This window comes from Dermacentor silvarum, unplaced genomic scaffold (assembly GCF_013339745.2).
Source record: "Dermacentor silvarum isolate Dsil-2018 unplaced genomic scaffold, BIME_Dsil_1.4 Seq958, whole genome shotgun sequence".
In the NCBI taxonomy this organism is placed as follows: domain Eukaryota; kingdom Metazoa; phylum Arthropoda; class Arachnida; order Ixodida; family Ixodidae; genus Dermacentor; species Dermacentor silvarum.
The window spans coordinates 62102-89028 of NW_023607018.1; the positions used below are offsets into that span (position 1 = coordinate 62102).

Here is a 26927-nt window from a genome sequence, read left to right on the forward strand (position 1 = left end):
TACTCCGAAGTAAAAATGCCAAAGCACACAAGATGGTGCACAATCATCTTGTGTGTTTCGTATCAACTATGCAGTGCAATTTGGCTTCCATGCAAAAGACACACAGTACAAAAAAAAAAGTCCAGTGTATATCTTTTTGTTGTGCTGTGTGCTTTTCTTGTATTCTTTTCCACTCACTATATCAAAGGGAAGCAATGCTCCCAATTTCATAGCAGGTAAATATTGTGCACCTGCAAAAGAAATGTAGAAAAAAGCTATATATAGGTAATATGCTGCATTGGCCTGTCACATACAATGCCAGCTTTGCAGGAAAAGTAAACATTTATAACCAAACTTTTATTGGCAGAACCATTACAGCAAACTATACAAGTCTGATTTTTCATCTTAGACAAAATAGCGTACAATTCACATAGAGGTGCACGCGTTCCTGATGACTTGATGGTAGTGAATGCACGCAGGTGGTACATCTAGGGGACCTGTACAAAAGAGGAAAAAGCACAAGTGAAGCACAAAGGATTAAAAAGAATCTGCAACTTGCACTCAAATATGAATATGTCACTGTGACAATCTGAGTGCTGCTGTGTAGCATTTTTTTTAGCCTGTTGGTCCGCGGGCACACGTGCCTGTCTTGCATGAAGCTGCTTAGCACGGCTTCATGACAAGACTTTTCTCTATCCGCCACCCGAGAACGCGCTCTGTAGCGGTCAGGCTCCGCCGAGAGACTTGCGGCAACAGGAAGGTAATGTGGGCAATGCAAGTACAGATTTTGGTTGTTAAAGCTGTACCAGACCAATGGAAAGCAAATTTTGTAACATACTTGAATATCCAAAATACTTGTGGCTACTTAGAAGCAGAATAATCAGGTTTTCAAATTGAATAATACAAAGTGAACCTGCCCACATTAAAGCCCACAATAAACAAGTTCCCGAGGGATTGTCGACGCCAGCTGGCGGTGTCAAGAACAATGAGACACTGGGGGTGATGCTCTTTAGATGCTGAAGTCTGCCCATGCCAAATCAAATAACCGATCAAAAATATGTTGGGAACTTGTTCCTTGCAGTTGAGCCGTAACAATCCTGATGCCGCAGGCAACCATAAAGCAGTTAAACAACTACCAATGGAACTATGTTAGTGCATTGTTAATGAACAAATAAACCTCTTAACAGCATTGAAGTGTACAAATAAATTGTAAATTGCCGCCGGGGTTAGGTTATATTAGGTTAGTTTGGGTGAGTTGATTAGAACTAGTTCTGCTTCCTTCTCGATGAAATGGTGCCCTACTTTGAAAGTAGAGTGGAATAGAACTCGCTCTGCTTCCTTCATGATGAATGTGGCAATTCTTGGCCAGAAACAAGTTGACTAGAACTAGCTCTGCTTCATTCACAATAAAATGTTGCCCTCTTTGCCAGTTGAGTTGACTAGAACTAGTTCTGCTAGCTTCACATTAAATGTTGCCCTTCTATGCCAGTAGAGTTGACTAGAATGACTAGAATTTAAAACTGACTAGAACAATAAAAAAAAGAAAAAAAAAATCACATCACTGGGTTGTGCCAGAGTTTACTGGTAGCTTGTGGATACACTGAAACCTGATTAGAACAAGCAGGCCTATGCAATAAAAATAGTTCACTATATTAGGTAACTCTTTAAATCCAACCCATCTATAATGAAATGAAAAACTTTTGTATTGTGTTTGCTCTACATGAATTTTTTGTCTTCAGTGGAAAAAATTAAGCCAGAGGTATCTGCTTTTTTGTAAACGGAACTACGCATAGTAGACGGCAATTTGTACTTGTGACTTGAACAGCTCGCCAGTCGCTAAAAATTGCGACTCGATTGGATCTTGCTTATCTGCTGGAATGCTTCTGAGTATTCTTGCATTTAGGCTAAAAAAAAGCCCCTGTTATGAGCAAGTGTCTGACATGAGTATCAGTCAGCAAGTTATGCATGTGTGATATAGAGGAGAATTTAGTTTATGGTGGTCTGGTTTGTTATGTTCGGGTTTCACTGTACCAAGAGAAGAATGCTATGTACTATGAGTATGGATCTTTTCCTTGGCAGTAGCCAAACATGACTTAGAGCACACAATTACTTTGTTATCCCATTTATCTGCTAAAGGGCCAAGGCATGCTCTGTGAAATCCTCTTGAACAATATGCACATGAAATGTCCAGTACTACTCCAGCATATAGTGGTTGCCTGCACACACAATGCAACTTGTAAATGCAATCTTTTGGCTGCACACGAACAGTGAGAGAGCTTGTGAGTGGAAAATCTTCCATGTTGCCTTTTTGTATGCATTTCAGCAAATGTCTGCGCAGCATACTCTGATTAAGGTTTAAATTTTCTGGACGCCTATCTGATGCTACATAATACATATTTGCAATTGCAAACAAGCCACAGTCAAGTGTGTTGCGCTGGTTTTGTGCCCCTTTAGTGCGAATGGTCAGCGTTGGAGACTGCAATTTTAGCATATGACAGATTTGCCTGACGGCATCAGAAGGAGTATCTTGGTCAATTGAGTCATATACAAACACTGTGTTTTCATCAGCGTCAACATTGCTTACTGTAAGCCAGTGATCGGGGTTTCGGACATGCAAGATTTGAATAAAAGGGCTTTTTACTTGAGTATATTGTAAACGCTGACCAAGAAGCACATCTTGAAAGCCATCCCAATGAGGAAATTTTTCATGAATTAAGTATTGTGCTACATTAATTACGCTGTCTGATATCGAGGTGCCCTGTACTAAAGCATTTAAATCAGCATCTGAAAGAGAGTAGCGTTTGCAGACATTTAACATGTCTGCTGTCACCGTTGCAAGGCCTACTATATTCTTTTGCGATAAAAACTTGCGCTTAACAGCTCTGGCTTTCCTTGGCCGTCCTCTTGTTGCTTTCACCAAAGGTACAACAAGCTTTGTACTATTCGAATGCCTGTAACTGCTTGTAGCAGTCATTTGGGGTAATGGAGCTGGTGTACCTTGTAAGCTAACTGTAATTTGATTACTAGGAAAGGTGGTCAAGTTCCTGAAAAATGCCTCGCATGATGCAAGTTTTTCCATTAGCTCCTTCTCACCACAATTAGCTAATACATTAGCAACAGTCTTGGACATTTCACAAAGTCTCTTGTAGGTGTAAGAATACTTTTCTTGTACAGTGTCCAGCTTCACAGATGGTGGCATCTGAATGCTGCTTGTCACTACTGGTGTGGCACCAGAGGCCATGCAGCTGTCGCTCAGGAAATGATCCTTGCACCACCTGTCCGGTATGCATGCTTTGTCGAAAAGGTCTTGCTGGGCAAAATGGCGAGCTGCTAAAATGTGGGCACAAGGCAAACTGTACTGATTATAAAAAGCACACATGCAACGCGTCAGGCATAATGAAACACTGTGCTCAGAACTTGCAGATGCCACTACATAAGAATTAGTGGTGGACGTGACCAGATAATCTACCTTTTTAAACCGTTCATACTGCTCTAGTACTTTACCTGTGGCCTCAGAAGTACAATTACGGGACAAGGCTAGCTGAAATGGCTCAATGGCATCATTTATATTTAGGTTCAGCTTCATTTCCTTAAACTTGGAAAATTTTAGAGATAAGAAATCCGTGTCAATATAACTTACTAATGCTTCTATGGCTTGAACCAAATGCATGCTTGAAGTGAGATAACTTTTAATCTTTTGATTGTGAGACTCAATGCGATTATTTGTGTTATTACCAAATGTAGGCAGTTTTTGCCGATATGCATGTACCCACATTTCTTTACAGGAGTGCCAGTTCTGCATGTAATAAGAAATAAAATCTTTAGAAGCCATAGCTTCGAGCTCAGCAAGCCTGTCTAAGTAGTCCTGTACCGTGAAGGAATAAACAATTTTTTTTAGGAGAGGAAGTAACTGATCACGCTGGAGTCTAGCTTTCTCATTTACCTTTTGCTGAAAGCAGTGCAGCACATGCCATGTACACAACAAAATTTCAGAATTAGGAAGAATCTTGGTCAAAATGCGTAGCTCATTCATATCTTTATCTATCATGACTACTCTGCAAGCCGACACAACAAACGGGTTAAAATCTGCGAACTTGGCAAACATAGCCTGCACAATTTCAGTCGTTTCATTTCGTAAAAAGGCATAGCACACAGGTCTCCCGCGACCTCCACCGTCTTCAATCAAAATAGAGTACAAGATATAGCCTTCAATATTTACTTTATATGTTCCATCAATAAATAAAATTTCTGGATACTTTTCCAAAATCTCACGCATGTGCGTTGCCTGAAGCAGCACAAATTGCAGGTTATTATTTTGATTTTTTTCATAGTGAATGACCCAGTTTGGATTATTTGCTAACAAGGTGTGTATTTTTTCTAAAACCATTTCTCCGTGAGCCTGCTCGTTGCGAATAGGAATAGAAAACCTTTGCTTGTAATTGTTAACATCTTTCGTAGTTAACTTCTTGCCTGTTTTCTGTTCGACCAAATTTTTAAAATGCTTTGGGCCAATATTACATTTGGCAAAATCAAAGAATTCTGCCTTCTCTGCATCGTTCAGAAGCCTGCTATGAGGATACAAGTCATAATAATTCGTTGTGTGATTATGCTTAGTTTGCAGCTTGATTATCTTATAGTGCAGAGTAGGCGATTTCCACAAGCTCACCGATACTGCCATTTCACAACCAGTACCATTGTATGCTTGCTTGGGTCGCTTTCCTGTGCCTTTTGGTTTTATGGGACGACCATGAACACAGCAATATGAAATCCTAATATACTCAAACTCTTTAGATTCTGTTGCAAATGGACTTTTTTGAGACTTATTTATTGTGACTATGTGCTTGCCCTCTCTGCACCACTCATCAAAGCTTTGCCTAAAAGAAATAAAGTTATCAAATGTTGCATTCAAGTAAACTTTGCCTCCTCCACCATGCAATACATTCACAGGATTAGGAACTCTGGTGTTGGCACCGGCACCTTCACAAACAGCCTGGGCATCAGAGCTGGCAGGCCTGCAGCTGGATGTCAAAGCAGCCTCACAACACCTATGTCGCGTGGAAGCAATGCACCCAGCTTTGTTAAGGTCACCAGCCTCTGTGCCAGGATTGCTCGTGATCTGCCCTCCATCCTTCATTGTTCCTGGCCTACAGCATTTGCAGACAGTGACCTCATTTGGAGCACTATTTATGACAGGTCTGCACTCAGCCGTAGCAACTACCAAGCAGTCTTTATTCTGCCTGCTAGCCACATGCTGCACCTTGCTAGAACTGTCACAAAAGGCATTCCGAGAGGCAACAGCTTGTCCTTCAAGCTTGCTACCAGAGACAGTAGAAGAAGCAGACTCAGACCTTCCACTGTCAATGCACGTCTGTTTCTGGCTTACAACTGCTGTCAAAGGTGAAACGAACTTGAAGAACTTGGCAGCTGTCACAGCGAGAACTTTGCCTTCCCTGTCTGCAGCCAGGTCACAGCTCCACTCTCGCTTGTGCAGTGCCGCAGCCTTCCGCCGCCGTCTCTTCGATACTACCAGCTTCCACTCACTGTCACCACACTGGGAGACAGCCTCTGGCACAGCTGCTTCTCGAGCACTGGCCTCTCCTTCTCCCACAGAAGAGCACACAACAGAAGCACTCTCATGCTTCTGTGTGGCTCTCCTAGTTCTCCTGACACAAGTGGTGCTTGCACCTCGACCAGGGATCATTGGCTCATCAGACCTCCCCTCGGCTTTTCCCCTGCTTGGTACACTTGTGCCATGGAAAATGGGGGAAGGCAGGCTGTCCCAGGTCCACCAAGCCTTGCTACCCTTGCAACGGACACGGACACCGCCAACAAGTGAAAAGCCAGCACCTTGAAGGGTTCTGGTCGGCTGGTTGGTATCGTGCCTCTGCAAGGGAGCAGTGCTGGCTTTCCAGACAGGAGCTGGTGCTGTGGAAGGTCCACTTGCTGCTTGAGAAGAAATGAAAATATGCAAACCAAGTGGGGGAAAGTCAGCCTCTGAGATGGCAGGGATGCTGTCCTGCCGAGTCCGGCCGGTCCATGAAGAAGGTGCCTGGGTCTCCTTGTAGCACTGCTGGATGCGGCATCTCTCCAGATGGATGGACAAGGTGCAGGCCTCCTGGTACAGGTAGTCTGCCAGCACCTTGTTACCAAAGCGGTTCGCGTGGACACCATCCTTGCTCAGGTAGCTGGGCCAGTCGTTCACGAGACCACCCAGGAAAGTGAAGCCCCACTCGTGGCAGTACTGCATCAGGGCAGCATTAACCTTTTTGTAGTTGTCATTCAACAAAGAGTACCGATCTTTCCGTGGGCGGTACTCATTCTGCCCCCGAGGAAGAATGGCAGAAAAAGCTACATGCACCATGGAATTCCTTTCAATGATCCCCTGAGCGAGCTGGCGATACTTGTCGATGCACACGCTGACACTGTCATCAGTGTTGTTAGTGCCAACGTGCACGATGACAACATCAAAACCAGCTAGCTTGTCAGCAATCATTGAGAGCAAATTCTCAATCTTTATTCCTCTATGCGCGGCAACACTGACTGACAAAGGACGACGCGATAGGAAATACTGGTCCAAGTATTTCACCATCGAGTCGCCGGCAACCAAAACACGTGTCATTTCGCAAGCAGTACAATCTAAAATAACACTGAGAAAAAGAAAAGAAGATGAAACTGCGAGAAAATAAATCTGAGCTTTTTTTCACACACGAAAGAAGGCTACCTTCTAGTGAGCAGTATATATATTGACAAATCCGAGAAATCCGCGCTAGGGATGAACGAAGCAAGCGGTCGCGAACAAGAGCAGCAAGATCGGCAGATACGCGACAAATACAATCAAACTACTTATTAGAAAAGATTAATATAACGCTAGCAAATATAAAATAACGCTGCAATGCGGCTTTAGCACATATAAAACAAAGCAAGTAGTCGCGAACAGCAGCAGCAAGAACGGCAGATACGCGACAAAAATAATCAAATTACAAACAAAATACTTATTAGAAAAGATTAATATAACGCCAGTAAATATAAAATAACGCTCAAATGCAGCTTTCGCGCATATAAAAGGATGATGTTAAAGGCTTGCGAGGATGCAGCAGAACCAGGCCTTGGGACCAGCACCAGTGGCAGCAGAAAAGCACGACCCGGCAGGCGGCTGACTGGATGCGTACTGAATCAACTGAATGTCACGTGCGAATAACATGAAATCAAACTACGCGCCCACAAGAAACCGGAAATACGCATGCGTGTGACGTTGTCTTTTAGTGACGTCACTTCCGTGCGTTGCTGGAGCCATGTCCGTGTGGACTCGTCTAGAGTGCACTGCGGCACAGCAGTCACTGCCGGCGACTAAACTGCATGGCTGCGCCTTCTGACGGCTGCGCGCCGAAGTTCGAGAGCGCATACTACGCACGCGCGTCCTTTTTTACTTGCCAGCCTGCTCGTTCGCTTGCTTCAATCGCGCGCGCACCGGAACGCGTGAGAGAGCGTAAGGTGTCACTTCTGCAGTCGCCGTCGAATCGCCCGAGTGATGATGCCGTCGTATCGTGACGAAAACACTTTATTTGCACTGGCAGCGCTGGGAGCGCGTCACTTTCTGCGCCTTGCTTCTTGACGCTCCGCGGCGCGAAAACATGCTTTGCGTCACTTTTCTTCAAATCGAGTTTTGTGATAAGGTCAGAACGCAGCGATGTCTTTTGCGCTCCACTTCCGAAAATGTAAGCATGATGCAATTATTTGTGGTACTCAGTCCAAATATCATGTGTCCAGACACATGCGTGAAACCACCGAATATCGAGCAGCTGGAGAGAAGAGCCAGGGAAGAGAACGGGGAATCAGTGCAGATTTGTTCTCAGAAACAGTAAATGAAAAAAAATCCCTGATGATTGTGGAGTGCCGTCAAGACGAAGTAGAAGTGGCGCGCGTACCGGAGGAGAAGAAGGAGAAGAAGAAGAAGTTCAATAAAATGGAGGAACGGCTTTATCCGTCTCCGTTGAGTTCTTTACATTTTGGCGCAGTCGCAGAGGATTAAAACTAGTGCGCGTTGAGAAGACTCGCCGAACGGAAAGATGGACACGCCGGGTAGCTACCGTCCCAGTGACAAGAGCGACGCTGACTCGGGCAGGTCTTCTACATTGATCGAGCCGCTCATCGACGTCACCAGCAAGGCAAGCTCACGCGAGTGTCCCTTGACAGAGAGAGGTACGGCTGAATTTCGCAGTTTGATGCACCATGACGAGAACTACTGTCAGACACCGTCCAATGAGTCACCTTCTGGACAGAATACCATATCTATTATGATTGACTTACCGCAGATGCAGTCAAAGCAGGTTGAGCAACAGTCACAGCTCTTAAACATATTGAGCCAGGCGGCATTACGCAGAGCCGTTCCAAAAGGTGATGCCATTAAGCCGGACCATTTTGAGGGTATATCAACGGCTGCCACTACGTGGATTGGCTTTTATGAATATGCCTGCCAACAAAATTGATGGGATTCGGACGATGATAAGATAAGAAACCTCAGGCCATTTTTGTCGGGAATTGCGAAAAAGTGGTTCGACATGAGAATCTTAGACCACCTTAGTGACACGTGGAGTCAATGGAAACAGAGCTTCTTGACATCGTTTGAAATTAACCGGTTAGAACGGTGGAACAATGCCATTTTGTTTAGACACAAAGTCGGAAGCCTTCAAGAATACTTTTATGAAAAGCGAAGGCTACTCCTGCTCGCTGACGCAAACCTTCCTGAGACATCAATTGTGCTACAGATTATGCTAGGCATGAACAAAGACTGCCAGAAACAGCTGCTGGCCAGATCTCCTAAGACCGCCGAGGATCTCTTGCTCGCCCTGAATAACGTTTTGTACACTCCCTTGCACATGCCGACCGACATCTAACTACGCGGAAGAAAGCCGAAAATGTTGGTCAAGTGGACGCCAACAGCATAGTAACCAGAGAGCAGATGAGTGCAGAAGCGAAAGAGATATAACTTGGGAGTGAAAGGATGGAAAGCCAAGTACAGTGTAAGGACAGTGCATCTGTGTCATACAACGACAGAGCTGTTGTATATTTATTGAAGACCAACCTTCTTCATGCCGAAATGAAAATTAATGGCAGAAGCACGCATGTGCTAGTGGACACAGGAGCGTCTGTGAGTCTCATAAATGAGGTCCTGGCAGACAAAAGGGAAATCCGACAAGATAAAGCAGTGGAGGTGCAAAGCTACGACCGCAGCAGAAGAATTCTGCATTACTGGACAACAGAGATTCTTAAATACCAGAATCGGACAATCGAGGTTAAGGCACTTGTAATGAATGACGTGAATTTTTCTTTCATACTGTCGAGGCCGGACATGAGGCGCCTTAAGTTAAACATATCTTGGAAAGATGAATTAACTATCGACTCAACTTTAGAAGAAAACTGCTTGGCACAAGAAACACAGGTTAGGATGGTGAGAAACGCAGACGAGATACTGACAACGTATCCTGAGCTCATCTGCTTTGGAGCATACCCTCTCGCAACTCCTTTCCTGGAAGTTCCATTCAAGCTGCGAGACACAAATGTAGTCCGCAAGAAGCCCTGTCCGCTATCTCACGAGAAGAAAGTATGGCTCAAAAACGAACTGCAACAAATGCTAGATGCTAACATCATCAGGCCCTCGACATCCCCGTTTGTATCCCCTATAACAATTGTGCCTAAGGAGGACGGTACTTTCAGGTTGTGCACGGACTACCGATTGATAAACCGACAGACAGACTTGTTTCCATTTCCTATGCCACGGATCGATGACATAATTAATGAAACTGGAGGATGTGAGTGGTTTTCGCGAATCGATCTCTGCAAAGGTTATTGGCAAGTTCCTCTACAAGAAGAATACAAGACCTTTACAGCTTTTGTTACACCGTTCGATGTGTACGAATACAGCAGGCTCCCATTTGGCTGGAAGAACTCGGGCGCCTGGTTTCAAAAAATGATGAACAATGTTCTATCTGCTTGTACCGAACAATTTTGTAACGTCTACGTGGACGACATAATTGTGTACTCTAAAACAGAGGACCAGCACGCAAAGCATTTATCACAGGTTTTGGAAGCACTGAGTAAAGCCAAGTTGCAGATCAATGTCAGAAAAAGCGAGTTCTTCAAGCGGTCTGTGGTATTTCTGGGCAGAGTGTTTGACGGCCACACGAAAAGCACCAAAGCAGAGTCTGTCGAGAGGATAAAGACATTGCCTCGGCCGTACGATTTGCATTCATTGCGAGTTTTTCTAAGTCTGTCTGGACACTTTCGAGCCTTCATACCACACTACGCCACCATGACGAAGTGCTTGACATCTCTCACACAGAAAGGTGCACCGTTTGTTTGGAGTGAGCATTGCGAACAAACATATCCAGCACTTGTCAACATCATATCTTCAGATCCGGTCTTGATACTTCCGGACTTCGAAAAACCTTTTGAGCTCTGCACGGACGCATCACTTTATGGAACTGGGGCTGTACTCTACCAACGGGATGACTGACAGCCACCAGCGCGCCAACTCAAGGCTGTGGGTTATTACTCATACACATTTACGAAAGCGCAAGAAAACTACCCTACTATGGAAAAGGAAGCACTTGCAGTGGAAATGGCTGTAAGGTATTTCCGAACCTATCTTGAAGGTCGACAGTTCAAGCTGTTTACGGACAACAAAGCACTTACCTATCTTCTCAATCTCTTTCAACCGAAAGACAGAATTGCAAGGTGGATCAACGAACTGCAGCAATTCACATTTGAAGTGACCGACAGACCAGGGGACAAGCTACCAGAAGCTGATGCATTATCGTGGCTGCATATTCCACCAGCAGCAAATACGAAAAAAGTGTGCGCCATCGGCATCTGGGAGGGAACAGAGGAAATTCGACTACAGGGCGAGAAGTTTTACGTGCCAGAAACATGCCGGCCAAGAATCTTGCGACTTTACCACGACAGCGCCGAATCGGGTGGGCGTGATGGATTCTTAAAGACTTTCAGAAAGATAAACCAGCGCTTTACCTGGGAAAGTATGAAAGAAGACGTACATGAATATGTCCGAACTTGCCACCTGTGTCAAATGGCTAAAGCCAAATACAAACCTAGAGGAAACGAAATGGTCATTCCCAAGTATTCGAGCGCACCCTTTGAAGTTGTCCACCTCGACTTCGCTGAAGTCAAAAAGAAGGGGGAAGGCGTGCGGAGGACGCAGGATTTCCTTGTCGCCATTGACGAATGTACAAGAATGGCAGCAGCTAAATGTGGAAAATAGGATGCTAACTCTGTAATCGCCCTAATGGAACGCGTCATCTTCAAGACAACTAAAGTATTGGTCTCTGATGATGGACCTGCTTTCCGTAGCGAAAAGCTCAGAAGATGGGCCGAACAGAGAGGCATCACTCTAAGGTTTTCAACTCCGTACCATCCGGAAGGCAACGCACTCGCAGAAAGGTTAATTCGCGACCTCAAGAAGTATTTGGATTTATACCCTACCTTCCCTGGTGGATGGAAATGTGCCTTGGAAGCTTAAGTGACTCACCACAATAACACCTACACGTAGGGGTTGGGCTGCAGTCTATACTTTTGTGCAAAAGGAACAAGTCCTTGGCTTCCTGCAGATCATCAGTTAGGAATCGCCGGCCGCGTTATTCTTCTAGAGACCCCCAAGACAGCCGAACAGCAAATTAAATATAAATGTGGAATGAAGAGAAACTTCGACAATAGGCACTATCATAAGTTGCCTGTGGTTGAACCTGGAGGTTTTATACTCGTCAAGAAAGGACTGAGCGGCTCCAAGTGCCAATTTAGTGGTCCATACATGGTCACCAAAACGGCAAGCCAGCAAGGAATCCTCAAGTCAATGTACTACGAGACTCCGGCGAAGACGATCGAAGTTAGCTCCGTTGGGAACATCATCCCATACCATCCCAGGAGGGATGGAGTCAGAGGCCCCGGAGAATGTGGAATGCCGTCAAGACGAAGTAGAAGTGGCGCGAGTACCGGAGGAGAAGGAGAAGAAGTTCAATAAAATGGAGGAACGGCTTTATCCGTCTCCGTTGAGTTCTTTACAATGATTTCGATAATTCCTAATGCGAAATTTGAGCGCACCTCTATACGTATTTTCATTTCGTGATATACTGGATGGCGCGGACAATCTGCCTCATACGGCGCGTTGCAAACGATCGAAGTGTGGCGCGACTGCCTCGCATAATTTAGAGATCGCGAGGGCCCGCGTGTGGGTGCGATTAAGACCTGCTGCTGCCCAGTGACCTCCCAGACGACGCGCGCTATACTCTGTCCATACTTACTTCACCGTAGCCTCCTGCGCTTTCCTCCTCGCGTCTTCCATTACCCCGCGGCGCTCCGCGTTCCCTCTTTCATACTTCTCTCGTTCGCTCGGTTACGCCGCCTTCAAACGCCGATGCCGATGCTGGCCGCAGGAACGGGCACCTAACTAAGAGCTGTGCTCTGGAAAAAGTGGATGATTGAGATGCTAGGCGGTTTAACGCTTTCAATAAATGGTCAGATGTCCATCGGCGGCAATCACTTGCGTCACACGGAGTGCCTTAATTTACCGCATTGAATCGTTGAGACCTGTTCCATTGAACCAATAATAGAGGTTTACCAGTATCATTGGGTTTTTGTAGCGTTAGCTACACTGGCCTAGCCAAGCCCGTTTCGCGCGGCACTTCAAGAGCCGTGGTGCGCATGCGCAAGGATCAGTGATGTCACACGGCTTGCGCACCGGAGCCACCGGAGCCGGCACCTCTAGCGCACTCCGCCGCCGCCGCGCGCGACTCACCGCCGCCGGTCTACGCATTCCAGAGGAGTGACGTCGTAGCCGTGGTAGACGCACTGGCGCCGGCGCGCACTCGCTGTGCAGTCGCCGTCTGACACTGCGCTGGAGCCGCTGCGCTTCTGACTGGCGTTTTCCAGTGTGGTATAGCCATGGAGAAGGAGAGCGCAAATGCTTATGCCAGTCGTGTTGACGCTACCAGAAGCTCGGGAGTCTGCATCTATGTCAGGAATGGGATTGCTGCCAGTGAACTGCCAAACGTAGCGGTGCCTAAGGGTGAAGCCTGTGCCGTTCAGCTTGACGAAAGTGGTGTGATAATCGAAGCCGTGTATGTGCCACCGAACAATTCCGTTAAAGACACTATAGACGTAGTGGCTACGTGTATACCTAGTCGGGCGGCAAGTGAACTGTGTGTGGTGGCTGGTGACTTCAATCGTGCTCCAGACTCTCTTTGTGTTCCTGTGAAGGACAAGTTTAACCTCGACTTAGCCAGTCTTCCAACTGCACAGACGACCCAATTGGAAGCACCATTGATCTTGTCTATCAGAGACAGACAGACAACTCCAAATACTGTGTTGGGGCCATAGAGACGGCAGCGTGTTACTTCACTGATCACCGAGCCGTCTTTGTGGCAATAGAGAAGCAACGTGACGTTGAGCAAAAATAAGTATACATGTGCCACATAATACGTATACCGCGTGTGTGTCATTGGAGCAGCAGTAAGCATGACAATCAAGCTAATCCTTGACAATCTAGACAACCAGGAAAGCTAAGAATAATCAGCTGAACCTTTGCTAACGCTACGTATATCCTGGCATAGCCGAGCTAAGCCACTGGAACTTTTTCGCTTGCCTTGTTCTGTAACATAGCGCACCGAATTCCATGTAAACACAATTCAATTGAAAGTGCTCGATTAAATTGAAATCCCATGTAAAAACAAAACATTTTAAAAACTCCTTAGACTCAATATATTGCGACATTTCGTATTGCGGCACAAAGCGTGTCTCCCGTTTCACAGCCCCGTAGCTGAGCGGGACTCTCTATTCTTCCCAATAAACTATGCATTGCATTGAAGTCAACCCAGCAGATCGGACACTCGTTACTTGCCCGCGTGCCTACTGCGATGATTCCCCATTCTCTTCCCTGGCTCTTCTCTCCAGCTGCTCGATATTCGGTGGTTTCACGCATGTGTATGGGCACATGATATTAGGACTGAGTACTACAAATAATTGCATCATGCTTAAGTTTCCGGAAGTGGAGCGCAAAAGACATCGCTGCTTTCTGACCTTATCACAAAACTCGATTTCAGAAAAAGTGACGCAAAGCATGTTTTTCGCACCACGGAGCGTCAAGAAGCAAGGCACCGAGAGTGACGCGCTCCGAGCGCTGCCTGCGCAAATAAAGTGTTTTCGTCACGATACGACGACATCATCACTCGGGCGATTCGACGGCGACTGCAGAAGTGACACCTTGCGCTCTCTCACGCGTTCCGGTGCGCGTGCGGTTGAAGCGAGCGAACGAGCAGGCTGGCAGGTAAGAAAGAACGCGCGTGCGCAGTACGCACTCTCGAACTTCGGCGCGCAGCCGTCAGAAGGCGCAGCCATGCAGTTTAGTCTAAAGTCCCTTGATGCAGGAAAGTACCGCCACTCTTTGTACTTTGCCGCCGGCGCGCGACCTCCTCGCCTCCTCCTCGCCCCTCGCGAGTCTCTTCCGCGACAGACGGCCTTGGACACGTTTTCCTGCACGATGATTGGTCTCCCTGCCGTTGCGGTTGGAAACGAGCGGAGCTTGCGTTTTGCTTGTGTTTTGCTTTTTCGTTCGAGCCATTTTGCGCCTCAGCTCGGCTGGCTCGGCGTATAGACGGTTTTCAGCAGCGGCGCACGGGCGCGGCCATGTTTGATCACGTGATTGCGCCGGCATGACTGGCCTTGGGTTGAAGGCCAGCGAAGGAGTCGTACTGCTGTAGTCGTGGGCGACGGTGCGGCAAGCGGCGTTGTTTCGGGTCCACCGATGGACAGCGGCTGGATCGACGACACAAAGCTTTGTCCCATGGTTCAACGATCATGTAAGTGAACCATTGTTTGTCATTTTAACGTTGTATGTGCTCGCGCCGGAGCGCTCTGGCGCTCGATCATCGTGCATGCGCGTCGCTCGTTCGCGCCGAGCGATTCGAGCTCATGGAGGCTTCTTGTGCGGCGTTCACGTCAGTTCGCTAGTTCTTTTTCTTTTTGTGGGTAGTGTGGTGTACTTAAGCTACGATTTGAGCTGTTTGAAGTGGTTGCCCAGCCTCTCGCGCTTTGCTTGACGGCCTTGAATGTGTATGCTTGAGCGCCGAGTGAAAAATCCGTGTCCGCTTGTGTGTTGACCTCTCGCTCGCTGGTATTTTAGCTTCCCACATACGTTGAGGCAAGCGTTTGCCTCGATACTGGTGCACTGATCTCTGCAGAATTCACCTGTGCGGCGGGCACGCAATAGTTTCGCGTAGTTGACTTCAGAGCGGCAGATTGTGATTGTTGGATCCACTAACTGAATGCCCCCGAACGGGTGTTGTTTCATAGTAAAACCCGTGTCACACGGGCACGTTCGATCGCAATTGAGCCTCGATCCGAATCCAGTCGGTCGTGATCCGCAAATTGTAATCGAAGTGTCCGATTTCGATCGGAGACCGATGTAAGCAGCTTCTAGCTCAGTGTGACAGAAAACGAGGTACAACGAGAAAGAAAGAGATCCGAAGAAATAACCCTCTAAAAAGGCCGTTTTATTTTTTATGCACGTATAACTTTGAAAATCTGTGTGCTGCGTCGACGCCATGCACGTAGTTCTGAGAGTTTGAACTTTCCAAACTCTTCATAGGAGAGCAACACCAGCTTAGTAATCAAATATGTATGAATTATTGAAACTCCAGAACTATAATTTATAAATCCAAACGATCAGTTTAATATCAGACTGTATCTATCGTGTTATTTTAGTTATTTCAAACATCTGCGGATGTCTTGAGGAGTAAATAAAAAATCAGCTTTCTTTCATTGCCATTTTTTTTTCATTCCCGCAGTACATACAAATGTTTCTCCCCTATTTCAGTTGTCTACGACTACATGGTCAAGGCAATCGACCAAGATGGGAAGCCTGCACTGGACTACAGTGGGTTTCCAGAGGGCATCAACCTTTTTGACAGTGGCAATGTTGGGAAAGCTTTGTGTCAATCCAAGGATGGCATCTGCAGCATAAAGCTGTGTTCCAAGCTGCAGTGTTGGGTAGGGGTAGTCCTTGGTTGGACGCCCATCAACAAAGCGAATAGAGCATGCCTGAAAGAAAAGGGTGATTCATGTAGTATTTACAATGGTTTGCTTTTATTTGAACGTAAGAATAAAGGAGTCCACATAAATAAAAAGCACGCACATGGGTAACGCATGCAGTTCTTATTGCAAACTGCCACAAATGTGACAAAAAAGACAATAGCAATGTGCTGCCAATGTATTTTCCATAATCACAAATAACGTCATAATTTCATAGTGTCAAATAATGCCACAATTTCGCGATGTCAAAAGAGGCTATGAAAATTAAAGTAAATAATATATATATTCAGCATGCGCTTTGGGGGAAACCTAAAAGACACAAGGCAGAAGGAAACAGCTATTTGTAGTTACCACTACTTTAATACGCAGCTAATCAAATAATGTCAAACTGGTAAGTTTGAAATTATTTACTTTTATTTTCATGGTTTCTCTTGACATTTACGATACACGATACGATAAACACGCAAACAACGCTTCTAGCGTTGTTTAAAACAATAATTTTGTGCTACAGCGTCAACACAGCTAGCTTTCGCGCACCTGTGGCCACAAACAACGCCAGGTCTACGTTCTGATCACACCTTGCATCCGAAACAGCAGCGAAACCAACATATGTAAAATCAGACGCGCAGGCAGGAATTCGTCAAGCTTAACGATTTAAAAATGCGATTCAGATAGCACTTTTCCAATCTTTTTTGCAGGAGTTCTCACCGCGACAACTAGTACGCCTTAATTGGCACCGATCCCGGCGCATATACGCACGTGGCGTGTAATTTCGCTTAAGGATAAACATCACTGATAGCAGGTGACTGTTCCAATACGATATCGCTAATACTTGTGTTCTGCCACGGAAACACCGCACGGTGACCTTAATGTACAGCAAGCGCAAGATGGGTAGTTTATACACTATTCCGCAAGCCGAGCGCGTTCGCTTATTCGGTACTATGATCTGCCACTTACTCTTGCCGATGTGCCTTAATTGAAGTTCTTTCTCTGTAGGTTCGCTATCCAGCATTGTCGGGTGAGCTTGTTTTTCTTTCCTTGAGGAAATCGGCGCATGGAAAACGGCCTCGGGCACGGGCAGTCTTGATGCAGCTGTGGCGCGTGTATTTCACATACCGACGTGTTCCACAGCTTAATGTCGCCATCACAGTTTTTGCATCCGACCACAGCACACGTTTTCCCTCTTAATCTCCACATGGAGCAGAATATTGTTCGACGTTTGACAAACTGCGCTTGTTAAACGCCGCTGGCTACGCTTTCGCGACTGAGCAATGGTAGTTTCGTTTGCGCGCCCAAGGCCAGAGATGTCCAACACGCGCGGCGCTCCGGTGGCGCCATCTGATTTCAGTTGCACAAACCGGCTGCTGCAAATCGTCTATAGAGAACGTCGCGCGCTAACATTGCACACTGTTTCGAGCACTGTCTGCTGGCGCTATGCCGTGCTTCTGCGCATATAACTGCAGCAAGAAGCGCGATGATGGCTATGCAGTTTTTATGATACATACCGCAAGGAAATCGTGATGGCTTTCGCAAAGTATTGGTATGCGTGTTGCAGTGTCTACCATGAAGTGATGTGGTGGTGACTGACTATGAAAGACGTAAAGGGGCTCCAGCTGCCTCTATTAAGTCGAATGCTTTACCTAAGTCTTCGAAGAATGCTTAGCAGTCAAGCGTCAGACTCGCTATGCCACTTATACCAGTTAAGCCAGCTTTTTATGTTATGAAGCCAAGCTCACCAATGTTCACTGCATATATACAGCTATTTTGTAAATGTCACTTGCGCTTTTCATCAACTACACCCGGACAAAACTAAAAACTTTTTACTCATTTACCTTCAATCCGGTAAGTGGCAGCGGCCAATATTAATGATGCTGCGGTTAATGGCATTTCGAAGAAGCTCGTACTAGCCAACTGCGATGTCACGCTAGGGGATTAAGCAGGACGTCATGACAAACGGTCGATACCCTTGGTTGGAAGACACGCTTTGAGGGGTGTTTGCCACTTCGTTCTTGGGCTGTATCCAACTATAGAGCTCTTAAAATTAAGGACTCGGTTGAGCATGCGCGCCCAGTATGAAACTAATCTCCTGAGCATTCGCGCATGGCATATTCTTTGCAAATAGTGGCTCGGCTCAAAAGAAAACGTGGTATCTCTTACACCTGGAGTGTCGTTTTGATCGCAACAGAGCCGATTTTTGGAAAGGACAAACTCTTAGCGCAAGAACGAATTGCCCGTCAACTGTTACTGCTTTATCATGTATTAAACGCTGTAGTTTTGTGCCATGGTGTAATGTTACTACTGTTGTTTTCTTGGGCATGTCTTTTTCTCAGCTGCCACCGTACTGCATGGCATATTTGTACACTAGCATTGTTTCTCATTCTGAATATTATATGATACTCTTCTACGTTATCTGTATCTTGTCAAATAACGTTTTTTGCGCATGCACGAAAATATAGCATCTTACTGACCATTCTTTCTGTTTTTTGTGTGATAAATGTTTTTCTGATGTCTAATCAAAATCACAATTTTAACTATCCTACTACATAATTTAACGGTATGTTAGTGTGAACTATCAAAATACCTTTTCCAGAGGCGTATATTTTGCCTAAAAATATAGAATGCCTTCTCCCATAGGTATACCGAGTATTTTTTAAGCTTCATTGACACCGACGCCTAAAGAATAATCTGTAAATACCTTTCCTCAGCTTCTGTTATTGTGGGTGATGAGTGGCTGCCGGCACCGCTTCATCGCACTGAAATTGTGCAACCGTCCTATTCAATGCAGAAACCACAGCGCAAAAGCTACTTTGACATTGAGACAAACACATGGACGGACGATGCTCTCGCCAGTAATTCATTATAAGAAGGCAGACTGAATATAATACCTGCGGTGCACATGCGTACACATACAAGAAAAAACTGCCAAACATAGAGCGATCTGCCACAAGCAATACTAGATCAGATGCAAAAAGTAAAGCAGCGTATCATGTGGCAGAAAAAATACATGGAGTATAGAACTCGCCTCAAAGCTCCTTTTACATCAGTGTGTGTCATTCATACGGCTTCAAGATGAAACCAACCTCATCATAAACGTTGCCTTCAGCATTCTCCCATGCTGTTATCACCATTTTTCAAAATATTCTACGCCACTGGGGCGCGCAACTGGCCCAAAATAACGTGCCTCCATCGAATACTGCGGCCCGTCCGCGGGAGCCCAGGCGCAATAGCGTGCCGTGCGCAGCGCGCGCAGCCGGCGGGCGAGGAGAATTGAGGAGGAAAGCGCGCGCCCGGAGGAGAGTGTCGCTACTTTCCAGATCAAGGGGCTTTAGTTTAGTCGCCGCTCCCGCAGTCTCTAATATTTTGCACTCGACTGTACCTAATCCAGCATTGCATCGTATCGCGTCTGACAGGTGTGCTACGGTTGATAAGCTTAGGGGCGTTGCCCAACTTCTCTGTACATCGTAGCATGATTATCTGAGGGGCGTTGCCCCATTTCAATTTGTAAAAGAACGGCTCAATAAATCCTGGGCACTGGTTCCCTGGCCACCCGGAACATGGTGTCATGCTGATACAAGCATACAAGATACAAGCGACGTATCAATCCGCAGATACACCTCAGCAATATAAACATACTCCCCCTGGTTACAAAATGTTTAGGAAGGACCGCGATTCACGTGGCGGAGGAGTGTGTATCATAATAAAACATTCTGTCCATGCGACCCTAATTGATAGTGACATTCCTGAAACAGTTTGGTGCAGGATTTCTTTTCAAGGTGTTGTTTATCTTGTCGGTGCAATATATCGGCCACCTTCGACTTCCCTGGACATGCTAAACCAACTGAGCGCATTCTTGTGCAACAATATACATAGGAACGCACGGTTAATTATGGCCGGAGACTTAAATTTACCGCACATTAACTGGCAGGACCTAGCTTGCAGCGGCGTTGAAGCATCCAGCGTTGATAAACTACTAGATATATTGTTTTCTTTTAATCTGAATCGAATCGTTCAAGAGGATACAAGAATAACTTCTAGGTAGCGGTCATTGTTGGACCTAGTGTTCCTATCCAATAATATAGAAAATTATTTGTTGACAATTGAGGACGGTATTTCTGACCACAAAATGATTGTAGTGAATGTGACCGCTAGCAATGTGCTCCATAAGAAATACTCTACTGTAATTACGATAAAAGACTACAAACGTGCTGATGACAATTCAATTTTAGATTTTTTGGAATTTTCGTTCGGCCAATTTGAGCACCACGCAAAGGAAAAATCTGTAGATGAGCTATGGAATGAATTTAAGGATGTAGTAAACCATTGTGTGGACCGATTTGTGCCAACTAAAAACAAGTCTAAACTACGCCGTCCTTGGATTACCCGCGGTATTATTCACATGAAAAGAAAGCTAAAACGACTGCGTAAAAAGAAAAAGGGTTCGGACAAAATAGCGAGACTTCGTGCAGAATTAAGACGTACTCTGACACAATCCAAAAAGCAGTTCTTTGAAAAAACACTGACAGGGTTCTTAAAAAGTTCTCCACAAAAATTCTGGAGATATCTCAGCAGTAGGAAAGATAAAATTGAAGAAATCGTAAAAGGCACTGGAACGTTAACAAAGACTGCCGACATTGCTGAGCATTTCAATTGCTTTTTTCAGTCTGTGTTTACTAACAACACAAACGCGAATACAGGCGAGCATTTACAGTATATTATACATTATCCAATGGAAAATTTTGTAATCAAACAAGAGGGGGGTATTCGAATTGCTGCTGAATTTAGATGCAAAAAAATCTAGTGGACCCGACAGGGTGTGTGATTTTCTTGTTTCCTTCCTTTTTGTTTATTCTTTATTTTCACTTATTTTTCTCTCTCTCTCCTTTCGCATTCCTTTACCCCTCCCCCGGTACAGGGTAGCCAACCGGGGATAACCTCTGGTTAACCTCCCTGTCTTTCCTTTACCTTTCTCTCTCTCTCTCTCTTTGTCGAGTCCACTCCAAGTGCTATCAGGTGTTCCTCAGGGATCGGTATTGGGTCCACAGCTATTTCTTATATATATCAACGATATCTCATCTGTTGTTGAATAACCGGTGAGACTGAAGCTTTTTGCAGATGACTGTCTAATTTGTTCTACCGTAACCAATGTTCAGGATCAACTCAGAATTAGTCGTTGTTTAGAAAATTTCAGTCAATGGTGTAATTTATGGGGAATGAAAATAAACTACTCTAAATCAACATACACACATATGACAACAAAAGTAAACGTTCTGCCTTTTAACTATTACATCGATGGTAATTTGTTAGTTCGTGCTAACCAGTTTAAATATTTGGGTGTTACAGTCACGCATAATCTGACATGGCATACGCACATAGAAAATGTGTGGTCGAAAGCGAACCAGAAACTAGGTTTCTTAAGGCAAAACTAGATCAAGCTTCGCGAGATGTAAAGCTGATAGCTTACAAAACTTTTGTTAGGCCGTTACTTGAATATGCCTCAGTCATCAGGAGCCCTCATCAGAACGCACTGACAACAAGGTTAGAAAAAGTTCAACGTCGTGCTGCGCGCTTCATATGCCCAAAGTACCGCAGATTAGATTCTGTCACACAGATGTTGCAGTCCTGGGAATTGGAAGCACTAGAAGCACGAAGGAAAAAGAATCGGCTCAAAGTGTTTTTCAGGATACTACATGGACACTTGAAAATTAACAAAGATGAGTACGTGCAACTCCAAGGGAAACGAAGCAGTCGTGTCAATCACCAATATGTTTTACGACCATACTTTGCTCCCAGTGATGTGTTCCGCTATTCTTTTGAACTTCGGAATGCGCTATTGAACTTCGGAATGCGTTACCAAGCTTTGTGGCAAATGCCAGTGATGTTTGTGAATTTGAAAAATCGTTAAACACGTATTTCTGTGATTTCGCTTGTGCTTGATGTACCTGTATATATGGTTTGTCTGTATTTAAAACCCTCCCTGTAAGAACCCTCAACGGACGGTTGACAGTATGATTATATATATATATATATATATATATATATATATATATATATATATAATGTGACGCGAGCAGGAGGTTGCGGACGTAGACCAACATGGTCGCCCGAACACTGCCTTTAATCTTCCTCTGCTTCCATGCATGGACCATCTGTGCACCGTTACACGTTCCCCCTCCCCCCAAGAGAGCGCGAGCAACAAACATCTGCGGAAGCAAGAGGACGCTGATAAACGAAAACAAAAAATGCGCAGTAAGTCCAATGTCTCAAGATGACTCTGTAAGCCTTGGCAACTTCACAGAAACGTTTATCTGTCCGGTGACGTCTAGCATAGCTCTGGTGGACGAGCCTGACTGTTGCGCTCTGGACGATATACGCATGCCCAAATGAGGAACGGTTTGGACACATGGCAGCCGTGGGAACTCAGTTGTCGTTGCCACGGTGTCTCCTGATCGAACGTTCGGTGGACTGGGTCGTTGCGGTGATATCTCTGTTGGTCCGGTATGCTAGGCAAGCGCCCGTGTCCTTTTCGTCGTTGTGCACAGCGTTGTCGCAGGAATCCTTGGAGTGAGGGCAATAATGATAGATGGCGCTGAACATGCGTTTGGCGACGTTATTTTCTTACAAAACCCCGTATTCCCTGAGTTCGCCTTTGATTGAGTAGACTTTGGCGTTGATGTCTTTCTTGTTGTCTCACCTGTGGAAATTTCGGTGACGGTCTTCGTAGCCTTCTGTTTCGAAGTCGTGGTTGCTGCCGTTGTTCTTGGAGTTGTTGATGCCGATGATGTTGTTGCGACATTTGTTGAGGTAGCGCTTCTATGGAAATATGCCTTTGATTTCTTTCGCAAAACAAAGTGGGGATCACTTGGTAGCTGGTACACTGCTCCTTTTTGTGGGGCTTGTCTGGTGGCAAGGGCGGTATGCCAGGATTCTCAGAAGACCGATTTGAGGCTGCTTGGATTTCATTCAGAATGGACACTTCTGTAATTTGACAGTGCGTGATGCTGCTTGGCGCATGCGAATCTTCTGAAGTGGCAGCGGTTTGCTGAGGTGTAGTATGCTGAAGAAAGCTTGAGAGTCGCCAAGCAGCTTGATCTTTAGATTTAAGTGACTCCAAATTGTCTTCGTCTTGAAAGTCACGTGCATTGGTGCTGATCCTTGTATTCTGATTTCGTCTTGGCAGTACGCAAGTTTGCTTCATTTCCCCAGAAGCACTGATTGCTGCTGTATCATCTCGATTCGTTTTGTTGACACAGAAGTTTGTGTCTATGCAGTTTCTAATTCCTGGCGATTGATTGCTGGAGTACGTCGCAGCGGATGTGGCTTGACCATGTTCTTCCAGAGAAGGGTCGTCTGTCTGAGATGTCGTGACATCAAGCTCAATCGTGTAAAGCAAGCGCTGCTGAGAAGAGTCGTGTGACTTGAAAGTGCGTAGTAGCTCGCGCATTCGATATGAGTGATGGAATGCGTCAGAATCTTCACTGGCGACATGAGCACTGCAGCGTGCTGAAGGGGTACGTATGGTTGAATTATGTGCCGTTGTCAAACCAGGTTCAGAGTTGGGTTTCGAAGCAACGAATTCGCGTGCTTTTCGCTTAGTGCGCAATGGCTTTTGGTTTACTGGGAATGTCAAGTTGATGCTATGCGTGCGATTGCATGTCCTCTTCGCGGGAGAATCACGACAAGGAAAACTCGCCGACGACCTTCTCATATGAGCCTGTTCATTAGTGCAACGTTGCGACTGTGCGTAACTGCATTCAAATTCCTGCTGCTGGTGAATGATGCAGGGGTCTTCATCATATTCTTTGAAGTGACTGATCATTTCATCTTTGATTTCTTTCCATGATTCTTTATATTCAAATTTGTGGGTCAGGTAGAACCGAAATGCCTCACCGGTCAGGTATTCATCGAAGCTGGCGACCATCTCCCGTTCCGATCGTGATGCAGTTGTTGTGTGGACCTCGTAGAAGCGGAACCAGTCTTCCACGGGCCCATCGTCGGCAGATCCAGCGTACTTGAGGACGTCCAATGCTTCCGATGGTGTGGTCATGATGCTGGTCGGTGTCGGTTGTAGATCTCTGCCACCGCAGGTGTTGCCAGTGAGCCGCAGGTGTTGCCATTCGTTGCGCAATTCAGAGAGGAGAGGAGCGTCGGAGAAGAAAGGAGGAATGCTGAGAGGAGAAGAGATGAGACAAGGAGAAGAGCGGAGGGGGAGAGGAGACAAGGAGAGCACCCCTACTGCATGCGCAGTAGGGGTGCGGACGCCGCATGGCGGATGGATGGATGGATGGATGGAGGGAGGGAGGGAATAACATAGCCCCGACCATAAGATGCTTCGCATCTAAAAAAACGCTTAACCTTGCACTCGGCTGCGCGACGCTTGAAACAGCGAAGCTGAGTGATCGTAGCCTAGCATTTTCCGAAAGTGCGCGCGACCTTTTAATCTAATTACTCATGATGATGGTAATTTCTTTTTGCGATTCTCGGGCTTACGGCCGTCACTGCGCGTTGCATAGCACAGCTTGCAACACTGACACCGCGTTGCAATGCCGACATCGTGTTCCACCGCTCTCTCTTGCTCTCATTTTCTTTATCTCTCTCCCGAGCATAGCGCACAAAACCTGTTCTTCACCTCACAGAGCATTGGCACGAGCGCGTGCCAACGTGCCAGTTGTGGACGAAAACTACGACGCTCGAACGAAATCATATCGTTCGCAGAAATGCATGTTCTAGAAGCGTGGCTGTATAGTCTCGTGGTTACGACGGTCGCCTTCGGACTGTGGGTACGGGGGCTCGAATCCCGCCTCGTGAAGAAAGTCAATTTTCTTTTATTTCTTTCTTCATGGCTGATGATAGTTTCTTGATACGAACCACAAATTACGGCTGGCTTGAACTTCGCTGTTAAAATTTGGGGGACGGTTAAGCTTCGCCTTTAAGAGTGGAACGCGATAGCGTTATCGGGCTCCGTTCGCATCAATTTTTTCTTTATGAGTAGGTTTCATTGCAACACCCAACGTGGGAAAGCCAGCTTACAAAGACCAAGCTTACACGGATCCCCTTAAAGTCGGCTTCACATTTAAACACACTGCATTGCTAGGAAATCATATTTACAGGAGCAATTTTAGCCGTCCTATAGCAAAATGGGAACGGCCAGGGACCTTTTTTAAATATATTATTAATTGTTTGCTGTTGCCCCGAGGCGTGCACCTGTCCAAAATTTAGATAGGATCGGTTTTCAACACTCCCCTTAATGTTTCGTTGAACCAAATTACAGCGAAACACGATCAGAATGCCGACGCCGAAGCCAACACCGACGCTGACGCCGTATTTTCTGGAACATGGGGCCCTTAGCGCTATCGCATTAAAAGAAATCTGTAGTTGCCGGTAAGCCTGATAAGCCGCAAGCGATCTTTGAATGTGATCGCGTTCCATTCTTAAAGGCGACGCTTAAGCTTCCTTGTCACAAAAGAACGCGTCACGCAAGCCAGCGAAAGAAACACGCCGGGCCAGCGACAGCTTCAACAGAGAGAGAGAGCGCATACGCCTCAAACAGTCGGCGCGAAAAACGTCTAGACGTCGAGGCGACCTAACGAGAGAGAGAGTGAGAGAGCACGTGCGCCGCGACCCCTTCTCACCCGGCGAGTCGAGAAAGAGATTACTACAGCGTGAGGGTGTGCCAAAAGGATGAGTCATGCACCCCCCCCCCCCCCCACCCTCGACGACACTCCTACGGCGGCGGTCGAAGATGCGAGAATTGACTAGAAGATTCCCAGGCTTTTGCCTTGCTACGGGATCACAACTCCGACCGAAGGTTCGAGAAGGACTGTCGACGGCTATATAAACGCCGTGCGAGAATTAGGGTTGCCTAATTCTCGCACAATTGGGCTACTTTTTCCGCGACTTGGCGTCGAAAATTTCGAATTGGCTACATGGATATATTTGGGCTATTTTTGTATAAAGGACTTCCGAGTTCCGGGGACCACGTCAACAATGACAAAATTTGGGAACGCCGGTTTATGAAAACGCAAAGCTCGTTGCTGCGAAAAAGCTATGTAGGCAATCTCGAAGGCTGTGTTTTTAGGCAATGTCGGCGGAGAAATTACAGCAAATGATTCTGTACCTTAACCGAGAAAGTGTAAGAGTGGTGTTGAAGATTAATATGCAGAAGACAAAGATAATGTTCAACAGCCTGGCAAGAGAACAAGAATTCAGGATCGCCAGTCAGCCTCTAGAGACTGTAATTCAGTACGTTTATCTAGGTCATTTACTAACAGGGGACCCTGATCATGAAAAAGAACTTTGTAGAAGAATAAAATTGGACGAGTGCATACGGCAGGCATTACCACATCCTGACTAGGAGATTACCACTGTCGTTGAAAAGAAAAGTCTAGAATCATTGCATTCTACCGGTACTAACATATGGGGCAGAAACTTGGAGGTCTAACAAGGAAGCTCGAGAACAAGTTAAGGATCGCACAAAAGCGATGAAACGAAAAATTTTAGGCCTAACGTTAAGAGACAGGAAGAGAGCTGTGTGGATCAGAGAGCAAACTGGGATAGCGGATATTCTAGTTGACATTAAGAGGGAAAATGGAGCTGGGGAGGCCATGTAATGAGTAGGATGGATAACCGGTGAACCGTTAGAGTTACAGAATGGATACCAAGAGAAGGGAAGCGCAGTCGAGGGCGGCAGAAGACTAGGTGGAGCGATGAACTTAGGAAATTCGCAGGCGCAAGTTGGAATCAGCTAGCGCAAGGCAGGGGTAATTGAAGATCGCAGGGAGACGCCTTCGTCCTGCAGTGGACATAAATATAGGCTGTTGATGATGATGATGATGATGATGATGATGATGAGCCTA

The 26927-nt window shown here is 45.9% G+C and overlaps 1 protein-coding gene across 1 annotated transcript; it reads right to left on the minus strand.

The window, feature by feature from the left end:
* Positions 1–327: 327 nt before the first annotated feature.
* On the minus strand, positions 328–6897 carry LOC119435850 (uncharacterized). Its single transcript, XM_049659965.1, has 2 exons — positions 3141–6897; positions 328–467 (listed from the first exon to the last, which is right to left on the minus strand). Exons 1-2 carry the CDS (start codon positions 6596–6598, stop codon positions 380–382), a joined length of 3546 nt encoding a protein of 1181 aa, XP_049515922.1. The 5' UTR covers positions 6599–6897; the 3' UTR covers positions 328–379.
* Positions 6898–26927: the final 20030 nt, after the last annotated feature.